Below are 17,034 nucleotides of genomic sequence, written 5' to 3'. Positions count from 1 at the left end.
TATAAAATAGAACAGCAGTCTAAGTTGACAATAGCTGAGCTGCGTCTCTAAGGCGACTAGATGAAGGAACTTTAAATGTAAATTATGCCAGGCATTACCTTATTTTTCGGACTATTAACACGCAGCGAATCATAAGAAGCACCCCAAATTTTCAGGAGGAAAGTGGGGAAAAAATGAATGCGTCAAATGGGGGTCCGTCTTACAGTCCTGAATACAGCTTACCGAGGACAGGTATCGGCAGCGCTAGTGGAGCGGAGTCACAGGGGGTGTTTGGTCCTCTGGCGATGATATGACCCAGACTGGTGTGCAGGTTCAGCGGTGCTCGGTGGTGTGGGGACTACGGTGACATTTTGTGAAAGCCCGTGGTCCCCAGACTTCTATTGCCTCAATGTTGTGGCCTCAGGGAAAATGGCCACCAGAGGTGCGCATGCACAGATTGAGATCTCTGCAACAAGATCTCGGGAGACAAGATCTCAATCTGCGCATGCGCCGGCGGCCATTTTCCCTGAGGCCACAGCACTGAGGCAATAGAAGTGTGGGGGCCACGGACTTTCACAATGTCGCCGGAGCCCCCCCCCCTTCCCTTGCACCACCGAATCTGCCGCACCAGGCTGGGGTGGGAGCGAGATAATCGTCCTGCAGTGTCGGACCACCGGAAGATTCTCCCGACTCCTACCACCACGCTAACTGAGTACATTCAGACTATAAGACATACGCCCGTTTTCCCCAAAAAATATTTTGGGAAAAAGTGTCTTGATAGTCAGAAAAATACGGTACTTATTACATGAAATCACTACAAAAGACTGCGTACCTGCAATTCTTTCAGAAGGATGTCATGTTTTGGATGTGTTGTGTTTTCAGGCTCTTACAGCTCTCCTTTCTGATGACAGCAAGTTTGGATTCATAGTAATAGATGGAAGTGGAGCGCTTTTTGGAACTCTACAAGGCAATACAAGAGAAGTGCTGCACAAATTCACTGTGGATCTTCCAAAGAAGCATGGTGAGACTCATTGACCTGTTAGATCTTAACACAAGGGGGTGGAACTCAATTAGCTGAGGAATGTTCATGTTCTGAACCATTAGTGGAGCAAATCTTGACTCGTGTCCATTTACAATGCACGACTTGCTGACCACCCACATGTATACTTGATCAGCAACTGAATTGCCCTTCTGTACAGGCACACTGCATATCAGATTGAACTGACCTAGGATCCTAATAGAGGTATATTTAATTTTAAACACCCCCCCCCCCCCCCATATATTGATGTATTGTTTTCCCGTAAGTCTGGTCCTAGATGATGGTCTTCACCCTTGTTCCTACAACAAAACTGTGCACTTTACCGGGATTTATCCTAATCGGGTTGACTATATTCTTGCTCCCAATAGGATTGACTGTCTATACCCTTAGATAAATACTGTATATAGAATTTGTTTCATATGGGGGTATTAATGCATACTAATAAAGATTTACATATTTTATAGGAAGGGTATTTTTGGAACACAAAAGATCACGCTTCACGACAAATAAGGGTTTTCCTTGTTTGTTGGATGATCTTCAGCCTGTATACACTGCATTGTTATTGTGAAATGAGCGTTCCAAAGAATGCTTGTTCATTATCTTGCAGTGTAAATGGACAAATAGGCTATGTTCACACGTTGTTGTTTTTTCAGCTTTTTTGTGTTTTATTGCAAGTTTTCGCATGCGTTTTACACTACCAGCCAAGTTTGAGATTTGAGAACTATCGCGCACACAGCTTGGTTTGTCCTCAGCATTATGTGCAAAACCTTGGGTTCAGAGCATGTCACTTCTTTCAGCATTTTTCACCCATTGAAAGCAATGGGTGGTGGAAAAAAATAATGCTGAAAAAACGCAGGTATCTGTTTTTTTTGTGACAACCTGATTAAGTAGAATCAGTTTTTTGTTTGTTTTTTTGCACTAAACTTGCACAAGAAACAAATGTACCATGACACAAATTATGCAAAAATCACAATAAAAACTAAGCAAAACCTGCTTTTTTTGAGGCAAGTTTCTTACTGCCTAGAGAGTAGGTTTTGCCTTAGGAAAAACGCAGCAAAAATGCAATGAGTGAACATAGCCTAAAGGGGTTCTTGAAGAATTTAAGAAAGTGGCCCCTGTTATGTAATTTAGATGGTAGCCCGTTATAGTCACATGTGCGACGGATCCGTCGTGTTTTGGCAGACATGACGCACAAAAAACGTTCAATGTAACTTTTTTTTGTGCGACGTGTCCGCCATTTTCGACTGCGTATGCGTGGCCGAAACTCCGCCCCCTCCTCCCCGCTCATCGCAATGGGCAGCGGATGTGTTGTAAAACTGCATCCGCTGCCCACGTTGTGCTAAATTTAGCACAACGTCCGTCGGGCCGACGGTTTGCAACGGCCCCGTACCGATGGTAGTGTGAAAGTAGCCTTAGACTAATGTCTCAACTTGATAGAGCTCTATCGCAAGCACACATATCATGGTGAGCTGCCGGAAAAGGGCTGTGACAGAAGAAGAAACAAATCTTCTTGGTTGGTTGAGGAGAAGGGCTGTGACAGAAGAAGATACAAATCCTCTTGGCTGGCTGAGGAGAAGGGCCGTGACAGAAGAAGATACAAATCCTCTTGGCTGGCTGAGGAGAAGGGCTGTGACAGAAGAAAATACAAATCTTCTGGCCTGCCTGAGAAGGGCTGTGACAGAAGAAGATACAAATCCTCTTGGCTGGCTGAGGTGAAGGGCTGTGACAGAAGAAGATACACATCTTCTTTGGTTGGCTGAGGAGAAGGGCTGTGACAGAAGAAGATACACATCTTCTTGGCTGGCTGAGGAGAAGGGCTGTGACAGAAGAAGATACACATCTTCTTGGCTGGCTGAGGAGAAGGGCTGTGACAGAAGATACAAATATTCTTGGCTGGCTGAGGAGAAGGGCTGTGACAGAAGAAGATACACATCTTCTTGGCTGGCTGAGGAGAAGGGCTGTGACAGAAGAAGATACACATCTTGGCTGGCTGAGGAGAAGGGCTGTGACAGAAGAAGATATAAATATTCTTGGCTGGCAGACTGCTCATGAACACACAGCTGAGACTGGAGGAAAAAAATCCTTTCTGCTCAGTCAGCTGAGAAGATTTATTCTGATATTACAGCCTTTCTCCTCAGCTCACAAAGGTCTTAAGACTGGTGTTTCTTCAGACAGCAAGTGTATGGAGCGAGGACGTGCCCACTAGACAGGTTCTGGCCGGGAGTACATGTAACGCATACATACCTTCGGTCCAGGAGAATTCCCACAGTGCGAGCGCTGGGGGGATTCATAAGTCTGCGGTCACACAGGATGACTGCAGACGTAACCATTTAGACTATACAACCCCTTTAAGCCCAAACTAAAATGCTAAAGCAGTAATATGAAGGGTGATTCTTCTCGTCTTTGCTCCTCATAATGTAATGTCTCTTCCTCCCACAGGCAGAGGAGGGCAGTCTGCTCTGCGTTTTGCACGTCTACGAATGGAGAAACGTCACAATTACGTTAGGAAAGTAGCAGAAACTGCTGTGCAGCTGTTTATCTCTGGCGATAAAGTGAACGTAGCTGGTCTCGTGTTAGCGGGGTCAGCTGACTTCAAGACGGAGCTTAGTCAGTCTGATATGTTTGATCAGGTGAGAGGTTTACTACTGGTAAAGTCCACCTGTGCCGAGACTGCTGCCAGCTATTGCCCACGTGACCACAAACGTCATTGTCGTACTTGGTTATGTAAGGTATGACACACATAATTGGGGTCTCTGCCACGGTTTCCCTATCTCTTTGCTGTGTCGCAATCTTCTTTTGCTGCTTATACACAGACTGTGAAGGTTTATGCCCCTCAGATTTAATAACCTTGGCAATTTATAAAAAATTGCCCTGTGGCACTTATATTCGCCTTCTGCATTCTTGTAGCTCAACTTGTCTTGTGTTGGCACGTCATCAGTTTTGTGTATGGCGGGGGGTGTTGAACCTGTTTGCTTTGATAGCCGAGATGGTCCCTTTCTATCTTTGCTACTGCATAAACATAAGAGGGGCAACTTAGATAATGAAATGAGCATTCTGCCAGCCACCTTCACATACAGCCCTGATCATGTGCCGGCACTGGAAACTTGTCAACATTGGGTTGGGAGTGGAATTGCTGAACCGGAGACCAATCCAGATAGGTGGAATACAGTGCACTATTGAAAATTAAAAAGATTTATAATCGAATCCTGAATACATCTAAAAGTGATGTTAAGTTGTATGATTGTATTACTTATGGTTACGGTCAATCAGTGTAGCCCTTTTTTAAAGAAAACCTGACAGGTCCTCATGACCACTAACCCATCAGCATTTTGTATATGTACTGCTAGATTCCCTTCCTAACCAGCCCTTTACACCCTTAGTCACCTAAACCCATGTTTAAAGTATTTAGAAACTATTTTTTTTTATGCAAATGTGCCTTGTTTTACGTGACAAAGGGTATAAAGGGCTGGTTAGGCAGGAAATTTGACAATAGATACACAAATGCTGGTGGGTTAGAGGGCATGGGGGGAGCCTGTCGGGTTCCCATACCAATGACACTTACACATGAGTGCAGAAAGAGTAGGTCCCAAATACTATAGTTACATAGTTATTAAGGTTGAAGGAAGACATTAAGTTTAGTTAAACCCATAGCCTAACCTAACATAGCCTAACCTAACATGCCCTAACATGTTGATCCAGAGGAAGGCAAAAAAAACCCATGTGGCAAAGAGTAACTCCACCATGGGGAAAAAAATTCCTTCCCGACTCCACATACGGCAATCAGACTAGTTCCCTGGATCAACGCCTTATCAAGGAGTCTAGTGTATATACCCTGTAACATTATACTTTTCCAGATGGCTCATCATACATTTTTGTTTGGATTTTCTACAAACTAAAGAATATAGCTGCCCTATGGAAGTGCTAAAATGTATGCAAACAATGAACAGATTATCACTAGACTGCATTACTGCTATGCAAAAGATGCCATATTTTGCAGACTGAGACGCACCTAGGTTTTAGAGGAGGAAAACAGAAATAAAAAATAAAAACAAAAAATGTGGTCATGACACACTGTTATGGGGGAGCTGCTGCTGCTGACACTGCTATAGGGGTAATATCCCCTATCTAGGTATATATTGTCCCCCGTCCTGGTGTACCTCTTTCATCCACAGACACAGGGGACATAAATATATTAGGTACATCTGTACTATAAGAAACACCTTCAAAAAAATTTAGAGGAAATAAAGTGCTTCTTATAGTCTGAAAAAACGGTACTTGCCCCATAAATTGGCCAATTCACGAGAACCCACCAGCCGCAACAAGGTGACCTTAGATAGAACCCTAAACCTAATATTTATCAAACCTGCCACTCCTTAGGCTGATGGTAGGAGTACTCGATCAGAAAAGGCAGCTGTCACCACCTCCAGTAGTATACTACGAAAAACTGACCTGCACCTCCAACCAGAATAAAGCAAGTGTGAACAGGTGCAAGCTGCTGTGACTGCATATTACACAGACAAGAGTATAGCAGCACGCACTAATTCCTGCGGTGTATGCAAACATTGACTATATGAAATTGAGTGCAATTACTGCTATATAGAATATACTTACTGGTGCACAAATCAGACAATGCACCGGAGCCCACCAGCAATTCATATCTCTTTGATGGTGGTTTCTACCCCAGTCCCGTTAACTTTTTGTGAAAATTGACGTGGCTTAGCTAGAGGCTGCGTGAATTAATCGTAATATCCGATAAGTGGGCTACAGGTTTTGTCTGGAGTACATTTCTTATGGTGGCGCGCAGCAACTGAAAAATCCCTAAATTCATTAAGACATGCAATTCGCAATTAATTTGATGCATCTTGCTCAGCCTAAAAAAAAAAAAAAAGTCTCTATGAATTTGTGCTTTAGTTTCCACTCTTGTGATCCCATGTTTAGTCTTATAAAGACAACCTGTCGGCTCTTCTGTGATGCTGCTTGTACTTAGAGGTATTCCCATCTCCAAGATCCTATCCCAGTATGTAGGAGGCCTAACAATAATGTTAGCAAATACTTCCAATTAGAAACTGTAGTGCAGTTCTTCTGATTCACCATGTCGCTTACTCCATGTGCAGGGCATTGCAGTAGCTTGGAATATCCATGGTTACAACAAGTCATAGTGAGTAAGTTAGCGGTTACTGGTCGTGACCATGGATACCTCAGCTACTGCGGTGCCCTGCATATGGGGTAAGCAACATAGCAAATCAGAAGAACTATACTAAAAAAAAATTTCAAAAATGATTCACTAAAAACTTGACTGTGAAGTTTCTAGAGTACTACATAGCAGACTGCATAAGGCGTTGATGGTCAAAACGGTCAGTCTGTTGGGTCTGCACTCCTCTTCAGAATTATGCAAAGATCATTTATGAATATTTTTTTCTGCTCTTTTTCTGCAATCCACACGTTTACTGCACAGAGCAGATCTGCACAATGATTGGATGTACATGATTCTTTGTCTTCCTTTTACAATTGTTTAAGGATGAACTTCTTGTTTCTTTGCAGCGATTGCAATCCAAAGTTCTGAAGCTAGTAGATATCTCTTATGGGGGAGAAAATGGTTTTAACCAAGCAATTGAGCTCTCGACAGAGGTCCTTTCTAATGTGAAATTTATCCAAGAAAAGAAGCTAATAGGTATGTATGGTTTGGGCTAGGTAAGAACAAAAGGTTTCTCTACAAGTAAAATGGGGCACTAAGGCCGCAATTCGGAAGTGTTTTCACCAGATTTCTGCTGTAGTGTAGACTTTATACTTTGAAAAGTCGCTCAACTTTTGTACAATTGTTGCTTTCCCCCCTGCGCAGGAGCTGTGGTATGATCAGACCATGTCCCTGCACGGTCAGACACGGAAATTACACAGTACACAGCAGAAACACATATATATTAGATTATCTCCGCTCAGGAACAGTTCTTTTTAACTCATCCAGTTGTGGGACTTATTTTTATTCCATGATCTATTGATTAAAATGGGGACGTACTAAAAAGAAATAAAGAGAAGGAATAAATAAAAAGAATGAACGTAACGTATAGGTCCAAAGATAGAGAGCGGTATTTTAGATTCCTTATGCATATTGGCCATGGATAAACATGTAATATATGTACACTATAGAGGAATGAACACACATCCCGTATAAACATGTTCATTCCTCTATTATGAATAACATAGTGGTAGATGCTGGGTAACCTCTTTAACGTGCAATTTGTATAAATAGGAAATATACCTTCAGCAAACTTTGTATAAAAGAATAGTAGAGGTATTGTAAGATGCAAAGCTTCTTATCAGAGAAATACGCTTTTCTCCAATTATGAGTTACTTCTTCCCAACTTCCACTCCGTTCCTGGATGTACCATTCATTCTGATGAAATGACAGCACAGTGAGGTATCAGGTTACACCTCCTATTATACTCTATGGACAGGAGGAGTGTGGAGCAGAGGGACCCACAGAAAAATAGTGCTGAGCTTTTTAACAAGCTTGTTACCTCATCCCAGTGCTGCATTCACGTCCAGACAGCTCCAGGCTGCTGTTTAAGCTCCTCCATGCTTAAAAATAACACCAGAATCCCTGTGTGTGCTGTGCATGGGAGGGATCATAGCAGCAAGTCTCCCCCTACCAGCTCAGAGTGAATTGCAAATTAGGAAATGGCGCCTGCAGAGAGGAAACCTGGTGAAAATGTAGGTACAATCACAGTTGTCTAGAATTAGTTTCTGAACTAAAATTAGTGTGTTTCATTCGCAGGGAGATACTTTGATGAGATCAGCCAGGACACGGGGAAATATTGTTTTGGTGTTGAAGACACACTAAAGGCATTGGAAATGGGAGCAGTGGAAATTCTGATCGTGTATGAGAACCTGGATATCATGAGATATGTCTTAAGATGTAATGGTTCTGAAGGTAATTCTCTTTTTCTCCCCATTTAAGCTTTTTGAAAGTTGGTTGATGCTCCAATAAGCCTGACATTGTTTTTCCCCCTTTTTTTAGAAGAGAAAGTTCTTTACCTAACACCAGAACAAGAAAAGGACAAATCACACTTCACTGACAAAGAGGTATGAATTATGTAGTAACGCTCCGGCTTCACTATTGTTGGCTCAGCTGATATTGTAATATCTGTTGCGAGTAAAACTCGGCACAATACCAGAGTAACCTCAATGGGCACGACTCCTCAAAGCATTGACACCAGAATTCTGGCTTAAAACCTTTAAAAATAAATTGCAAAATTTAGGAGCACCTTGGAGTTGCGTGTCAAGATCTTGCATTTTTTGTTGTTTACGTGACCATTTCTCCCATCCATGACCAAATGAGCAGAGTTGGGGTGGTGCTGGATTCCTCTGCTCGTCTAATTCGCGATGAACCATGGTGGCGTTCCCGAAGCCAGAATTCTCACTTCAGTACTAGAGTAAGTCCACACCACTTGTCAGATGCTTCAGATTCATTAAGAGATGTCCACTTCTTCATGAGTTGGGATCATCTGATTCCAGCACTCTCCCTCATCAAGATAGGTGTGAACAATGCCGGTCTTGATGAATCTGGTCCAGTCAGTATTAATGGACTGTGATCCATGAAACCTAATGAATGACGCAATGTAAATGCAAAATGTAATGAAAATAATGTATGTATTGGCCTCTCTACATACATGGGACTGAGGCTACATTCACACAATCGTGTGCTGTCTGCATTATTCTCAGACATTGACCCATAGTTTCATTGATACAGTTTTAAAACCGGCTCCTTCTCTCCGGTGGTGAGACTGAGCATGTCTTAATCTCTTTTTCGGCTCAGACTCTGACATTAAAGTTTATGGAGGATTAGTGCAAAACTAATGAAACACGGATGATCTACTTTGGAATTCAGTTTTCTATTTTGTTTTTATCCCATCCAGTTTAGAGTGAACGGATAGTTTAGTTCAGACAGTCTACTTGGTCAAGCGGAAAAAAAGTAATACTCACTGGCCCCTGTTTTCAGCAGTGCTCTGGTCTCTTCCGGCCCCACATGGCCACGTTTGTGACCTGTACAATCAGTGTCACCAGTGTGAAGCACCGGTTTCTCTCTCAGTATAAATCTGAGCCTGAGCTACAGAGCCTTGTTTTGAGGTTGTTATATTTTACATTAAGAACATTCCAGAAGTGACCCCCGCACCTCATGACAAACACGGTCACATGGTGCCGGAACATAGTGCCGATGAAACTGCAGAAGACTGCGGCCAGTGTGTTAATTACTTCACTTATTACACATGCGCAAACAAAGGGAAAAATAAGTCCCTCATGCAGAAACAATTAGGCCTTGGAAGATGAGATTAGTGTGGAAAGGGGAAGTGGGAAAAGAACGCTCTCTGGATTTTACAGAATCTCATACAGTAGGGAATGTGCCTTATTTCTCTGACTAGAAAACCTAATTGTCAGCCTTAGATAACTGGGCTAAAGCAGAGACAGTTGGGGGAAAAGAGGGGTCTCAGGACAGTGGCATCTGGTAAATGTCCATTTTTCATCTCCGGTAGCGGGCACTTCTTGCAGCTTGTCATGTGCCACACTGTCAGCGAACGGCTCAAACTCCCTGCATTATATTAGCCACCCATATCAGTGTGTCAACAGATACCCCCCCCCCCCCCATAAGTGTGAATGGGGTCTTCTGCAGACGGCACTATACTTTGAAATATTTTTTTTCTCCTTCGCCACATTGGGGGACACAGCTTGAACATGGTCCTGTGTCCCCCAATGAGTGGCTCAGAGAAAAGGATTTTATGGTGAGTACACAAAAATCCCTATTTTCCAGTTACTCAGCAGTCTTTCTATTACATACCCCTCCGCCCCAGTGTTGCCTTGAGGTGATCGCCGTCAAGGATAATGTCCTCTTCTGTTCTGTTTATTGCTGCATAATTGGCTCCATCCTGGACCCTCGGTTGCACCAAATGATTCTCCGTATCAGAGTCTTTGGGGTGGTCTCTATGTATTCCTATGACACTAGCATGGAGTTACTGAATACCGGTCCACACTGCAGTCACTCTAGGAGTTGGAGTGTTGTATGGTACAGCTGAGGGTCCGGGATACAATGATATCAGGGGACAAGAGCGCACGGTTTCCCACAAGAATGCTGATGAGCTATTGGTTTCTGCTGTGAAGCCACCGAGTGACGATTTCTTGGGGACTTATTTCAGGTTTTTATAGTCCTATTTCTGATCTTCCCTTTAGACTGGACAAGAGCATGAGCTGATAGAGAGTATGCCTCTACTAGAATGGTTTGCTAATAACTACAAGAAGTTTGGAGCAACACTGGAGATTGTTACAGACAAGTCACAAGAAGGATCTCAATTTGTGAAAGGATTTGGTGGAATTGGAGGTAAATGCACAATAATTGGGACCTGCCATGTATAAGGTTTCTTGCCCAGTGTACCTGCAAAAAAAATAAATGGGGAAGCAGGTGGGCTACATTTGTGGTACTGGGTTACTATGTAATGGGATTACTTTGATGCACTTTTGCTATAATGCATGTGTTTATAATATTAGGTTGTTGTCTTGGGTGAGGCACTTTCAATCCCACCATCTAAATGGAAATAATCAGTGCTCCCTGCCTTCATCTGCTGTCATAGCCAGAGAGCAGCCAGATACAGTGCCGACCTCCCTGTGAGTTCACCTATTGCTGGAGATCTGGCTGTTACCCCCAGGGCTGTGGAGTCGGTAAGCCAAACCTCCGACTCAATTTCCATGACTCCGACTCCACCATAATGGGCTCCGACTCCACAGCCCTGGTTACACCACATCTGCTCCCCTGTGGACAGGCCTGGTTTCTGACACACTAACTCTGAGCTGAGTAAGTGATATTGCACCACCACACCGCAACATTTAGCGGGCATTTACTCTGCCCATTTCCAGCATTTAAATGAACATTGATCAACTAATGTAGAAGTTGGTCTTTTATTGCTTTTTCACAAAGACCGACTAACAAGGCTGGGGACAGAACAATGACCAATATGATTATTCTGCTTCGGTATAATATCATGTTTTTATTAACACAACACATCACCTGTTCAAATGATTTTTTTTGCCGACAATTCTGACCAGTGTCACTTTATGTGGTAACGCTTCAATGGGTCCCGCTGATTCTGAGATTTTCTAATGACGTGTTGTACTTCGTGATAGTGGTACAATTTCTTTGGTACGACTTGCGTTAATTTGTGAAAATATTCAAAATTTGGAGAAAATTTTGAAAATACCCTTAATCCCGATTGACGTACTATCCCGTCAAGGTGACCTGGGACTTAATTTCCAGGGATGGGATAGTACTTCATAGCGATCGGCCACGCTCATGGGGGGAGCGCGGCCGGGTGTCAGTTGACTATCGCAGCTGACATCTGGCTATGTGCCAGAAGTGGTCACGGGCCGCCCTTCACATTAACCACACTGCGATCAAACATGATCGCAGTGTTCCGGCGGTATAGGGAAGCATTGCGCAGGGAGGGGGCTCCCTGCGTGTTTCCCTGAGACCCTCGGAGCAACGCGATGTGATCGCGTTGCTCCGAGGGTCTCCTCCCTTCTCCCTGCAGGCCCCAGATCCAAAATGGCCGCGGGGCTGCATCCGGGTCCTGTAGGGAGGTGGCTGTCACTTTACTGTGATGCCCCCCACCCTGGTGCAAAGTAAAAAAAAAAAAAAAAAAATACTCAGATGTGTAAAAAAAAAAAAAAAAAATTTCCTAAATAAAAAAAATTGTATATATTGTTCCAATAAATACATTCCTTTATCTAAATAAAAAAAACAATAAAAGTACACATTTAGTATCGCCGTAATGACTCGACCTATAAAACTGTCCCACTAGTTAACCCCTTCATTGAACACCGTAAAAAAAAATTGAGGCAAAAAACAACCCTTTATTATCATACCGCCGAACAAAAAGTGGAATAGTACGAGATCAAAGACAGATATAAATAACCATGGTACCGCTGAAAACGTCATCTTGTCCCACAAAAACAAGCCGCCATACAGCGTCATCAGTAAAAAAATAAAAAAAGTTATAGTCCTCAGAATAAAGCAATGCAAAAATAATTATTTTTTCTGTAAAATAGTTTTTATCGTATAAAAGCGCTAAAACATAAAATAATCTAAGGTATCGCTGTAATCTTACTGACCCGAAGAATAAAGCTGCTTTATCCATTTTACCAAACACGGAACGGTATAAACGCCCCCCACCCCCCCAAAAGAAATTCATGAATAGCTGGTTTTTGGTCATACTGCCACAAAAATCGGAATAAAAAGCGATAAAAAGTCACGTGCCTGAAAATGTTACCAATAAAAACGTCAACTCGTCCCGCAAAAAACAAGACCTCACATGACTCTGTGGACCAAAATATGGAAAAATTATAGCTCTCAAAATGTGGTAACGCAAAAAAATATTTTTTGCAATAAAAAGCGTCTTTTAGTGTGTGACAGCTGCCAATCGTAAAAATCCGCTAAAAAACCCGCTATAAAAGTAAATCAAACCCCCTTAGTTAAGGAAAAATAAAAAAATTAAAAAAATGTATTTATTTCCATTTTTCCATTAGGGTTGGAGCTAGGGTTAGGGTTTGGATTACATTTACGGTTGAGATTACATTTACGGTTGGGATTAGGGTTAAGGGTGTGTCAGGGTTAGGGTTGTGGTTAGGGTTATGGTTGGGATTAGGGTTAGGGGTGTGTTGGAGTTTGAGGTGTAAAAGGCATAGAAAGCTAGCACTCGACTGTTGTGGTTCACGGTGCCAGTGAAAGGGGCCTTAAGTCCCATAAATAGTGTTGAGCGATACCGTCCGATACTTGAAAGTATCGGTATCGGAAAGTATCGGCCGATACCGGCAAAGTATCGGATCCAATCCGATACCGATACCCGATACCAATACAAGTCAATGGGACTCAGGTATCGGACGGTATTCCTGATGGTTCCCAGGGTCTGAAGGAGAGGAAACTCTCCTTCAGGCCCTGGGAACCATATTAATGTGTAAAAGAAAGAATTAAAATAAAAAATATCGCTATACTCACCTGTCCGACGCAGCCGGGACCTCAGCGAGGGAACCGGCAGCGTTGTTTGTTTAAAATTCGCGCTTTTACTTGGTTACGTGAGGTCCCGGCTTGTGATTGGTCAGGGCGGCCATGTTGCCGGGACGCGGACCAATCACAGCAAGCCGTGACGAAATTACGTCACGGCTTGCTGTGATTGGTCCGCGTCCCGGCAACATGGCCGCCATTAACCAATCACAAGCCGTGACGTCACGGGAGGCTGGACATGCGCGTATTTTGAAAAGCGCGCGTGTCCAGCCTCCAGTGACGTCCCGGCTTATGATTGGTCACGGCGCCATGTTGCCGGGACGCGGACCAATCACAGCAAGCCGTGGCGAAATTACGTCACGGCTTGCTGTGATTGGTCCGCGTCCCGGCAACATGGCGGCCATTAACCAATCACAAGCCGTGACGTCACGGGAGGCTGGACACGCGCGCTTTTCAAAATACGCGCGTGTCCAGCCTCCCGTGACGTCCCGGCTTGTGATTGGTTAATGGCGGCCATGTTGCCGGGACGTCACTGGAGGCTGGACACGCGCGCTTTTCAAAATACGCGCATGTCCAGCCTCCCGTGACGTCACGGCTTGTGATTGGTTAATGGCGGCCATGTTGCCGGGACGTCACTGGAGGCTGGACACGCGCGCTTTTCAAAATAAGCGCATGTCCAGCCTCCCGTGACGTCACGGCTTGTGATTGGTTAATGGCGGCCATGTTGCCGGGACGTCACTGGAGGCTGGACACGCGCGCTTTTCAAAATACGCGCATGTCCAGCCTCCCGTGACGTCACGGCTTGTGATTGGTTAATGGCGGCCATGTTGCCGGGACGTCACTGGAGGCTGGACACGCGCGCTTTTCAAAATACGCGCATGTCCAGCCTCCCGTGACGTCACGGCTTGTGATTGGTTAATGGCGGCCATGTTGCCGGGACGCGGACCAATCACAGCAAGCCGTGACGTAATTTCGTCACGGCTTGCTGTGATTGGTCCGCGTCCCGGCAACATGGCCGCCCTGACCAATCACAAGCCGGGACTTCACGTAACCAAGTAAAAGCGCGAAATTTAAACAAACAACGCTGCCGGTTCCCTCGCTGAGGTCCCGGCTGCGTCGGACAGGTGAGTATAGCGATATTTTTTATTTTAATTCTCTTTTTTACACATTAATACATTAATGTTGTTGCGATACCCGATACCCGATACCACAAAAGTATCGGATCTCGGTATCGGAAATTCCGATACAGCAAGTATCGGCCGATACCCGATACTTGCAGTATCGGAATGCTCAACACTACCCATAAACCATAAAGTAGAATAATCACTGCACTCGTATGGTTTTTTTTGTTTGCTCCAAGTGAAAAAGTTTATTTAGACAATAGTGATGGTGAAGCGATAGGCACAAAAACGTTTCGGCCAACTCGTGGCCTTGATCACAATATCGCCTATTGAGACGTTTCACTAGACTAGGTATACTGTGAGGCCGTGATGAATTTGTTATGGGCACAGTTGTATGAACTTGCCAGTGTATTGCTGATGTCGTTCAAGCCAAGTACACAGTAATATTAGTTTAGAATTTGAAGGTATAGCTGTCTCATATGGGAAATATAATATACCAAGTGTGGCTGTAGGGTTCCTGTGTCGTTTTTTGTATGTCTCCAAAGAAACTGGAGAGGATAGAAATCCGTCGGTAGTTTATTTCAGTATGCTGCACAGGGAGCCAACGTTGGTGGATTGGTGGGAGCAGGCCGACACAGTCCGTGTACCGGCTGTAGGAGCACGGACTGTGTCGGCCTGCTCCCACCAATCCACCAACGTTGGCTCCCTGTGCAGCATACTGAAATAAACTACCGACGGATTTCTTTGGAGATATACAAAAAACGACACAGGAACCCTACAGCCACACTTGATGTACCTAAACAGTGAAACCCCACCTCCCACAAGTGGCCCTATTTTGGAAACTATACCCTTCAAGGAATTTATCTGTGTTCTGAGCACTTGAACTCTCAGGTGCTTCACAGAAGTTTATAACACAGAGCCGTGAAAATAAATCACATTTTTCTCATAAAAATGTTCTATTAGACCCACGTTTTTTACTTTCAAAAGTGTAACAGGAGAAAATGGTCCCCAAAATTTATTGTGCTATTTCAACGGAATGTGTAAATACCACATTTGTGGTGAAAAACTACTGTTTAATCGCACGTCAGAACACAGAAAGGAACGCGTGAGGTTTTTGAACAGACTTTGAAGGAATGGTGTTCGGGTGTCGTGTCTCCTTGGAGAGCCCCTGATGTTCCAAAAGCAGTGGAAATCCCCCACAACTGACCCCATTTTTTTTTAAACTAGACCCCTTAAGGACTTTATCTAGACATGTGAGCAACTTGAACCCACAGATGCTTCATAGAATTTTACAACGTTTATCTGTGAAAATAAAAAACATATATTTTTCCACAAACCTTTTTTGCCCCCAATTTGTTTTTTATTTTCACAACGATGGCAAGAGAAAATGGACCCCGGAATTTGTTGTTCAATTTCCCGAGTACACCAGTAACCCCATATGTGATCGAAAGCTACTACTTTTGAATCACCGTGTAAAGCTCAGAATGGAAGGAGCGCCATATTGGAGTTCAGGTATTGGTGAAATGGTTTGAGGGTGCCATATTACATTGGCAGAGCCCCTGATGTGCCAGAACAGCAGAACACCCCTACCCACCATAAGTGACCTCATTTTACAAACCACCACCCCCCCTTTCCCAATGAATTCATCTAGGGATGCAATGATCAGGTTGACTCCACATGTGCCTCACGGAATTTTATACCATTGGCTCTAAAGAAAGAATTACATTTTTACCACTAAAATTTTGCTTTAGCCCCAAGTTTTTAATTCTTTTAAAGGCTTGTAAGAAACAATGGACCTCAGTATGTTGTAAAACTTTCTCCTCAGTGCACAAATACCCTACATGTAATCAGGAAATACTTTTCTGACACATTGCAAAGCTCAGAAGGGAAGGAGCGCCATAATGTAGTGCAGATTTTGCTGTTATGGTTTATGGGTGCCATGACCATCTAGGAGTGCACCTGAGGTAGCAGAATCCACCCCCTCCATAAGTGACCCCATTTTACAAACTGCACCCCTGGATGAACTACCGTATATACTCGAGTATAAGCCGACACCCCCCCCCCCCCCCCCAATTTTGCCACAAAAAACTGGGAAAACTTAATGACTCGAGTATAAGCCTAGGGTGGGGAATGCATCAGCTACCGGTAAATGTCAAAAGTAAAAATAGATACCAATAAAAGTAAAATTAATTGAGACATCAATAGGTTACCGTAAGTGTTTTTGAATATCCATATTGAATCAGAAGCCCCATGTAATGCTCCAGAAAGTTTATGATGGCCCCATAAGATGCTCCATATTAAAATATGCCCCATATGACGTCCACTTTCTTTTCCAGACAATTTTGTGCTCCAAAAGTCGAATGGTGCTCCTTCCCTTCTGAGCTTTGCCGTGCACCCAAACTGTAGTTTTCCACCATATATGGGGTATCTGCGTACTCAAAAGAAATTGCTCAACAAATTGTACAGCCAATTTTCTCCTGCTACCTTTTGTGGTAAAAATTTTGGGCTAAAGCAACATTTTTGTGGGTCGAAGTAAAATATTTATTTTTCCCCATTGCTTTAATTCACGTGAAGCACCTTTTTAAAGAGTTAAAAAAAACTTCTTGAATTATGTTTTTAAAATTGTCAGTATTTTCTGTTACATAGGGTTTGTAAATTTTGCTGGAAAAATTAAAAATTGCTGATTTGTTTTTTTCATGAAGGTTTAAAAGTTAATATCCGATTCAGTGGGATCTCTTCCAGACTTATTACCACATAAAGTGACACTGGTCAGAATTTTGGTCTGGTCAGAAAAGTGAAGACCGTTTCAGGGGTGAAGGGGCTAAAATAAGCTCTGGAGGCAGATTCTCATGCAG

At 43.5% G+C, this 17,034-nt stretch overlaps 1 protein-coding gene across 1 annotated transcript in view; it reads left to right on the top strand.

Annotated features, from left to right (window-relative positions):
* The window catches only part of ETF1 (eukaryotic translation termination factor 1), a 65,152-nt gene that overhangs the window by 45,502 nt on the left and 2,616 nt on the right, over positions 1-17,034 (top strand). The window contains exons 5-10 of the mRNA XM_077266083.1: positions 862-1,000; positions 3,458-3,648; positions 6,560-6,689; positions 7,791-7,946; positions 8,034-8,098; positions 10,238-10,385. Of these exons, the coding sequence (XP_077122198.1) occupies positions 862-1,000; positions 3,458-3,648; positions 6,560-6,689; positions 7,791-7,946; positions 8,034-8,098; positions 10,238-10,385 (829 nt within the window). The remainder of the gene's footprint in view (positions 1-861; positions 1,001-3,457; positions 3,649-6,559; positions 6,690-7,790; positions 7,947-8,033; positions 8,099-10,237; positions 10,386-17,034) is intronic.

This window comes from Ranitomeya variabilis, chromosome 5 (genome assembly GCF_051348905.1).
Source record: "Ranitomeya variabilis isolate aRanVar5 chromosome 5, aRanVar5.hap1, whole genome shotgun sequence".
Classification (NCBI taxonomy): domain Eukaryota; kingdom Metazoa; phylum Chordata; class Amphibia; order Anura; family Dendrobatidae; genus Ranitomeya; species Ranitomeya variabilis.
Note: the sequence above shows the minus strand (reverse complement) of the source record. Positions and strands in the feature narration are given on the sequence as shown.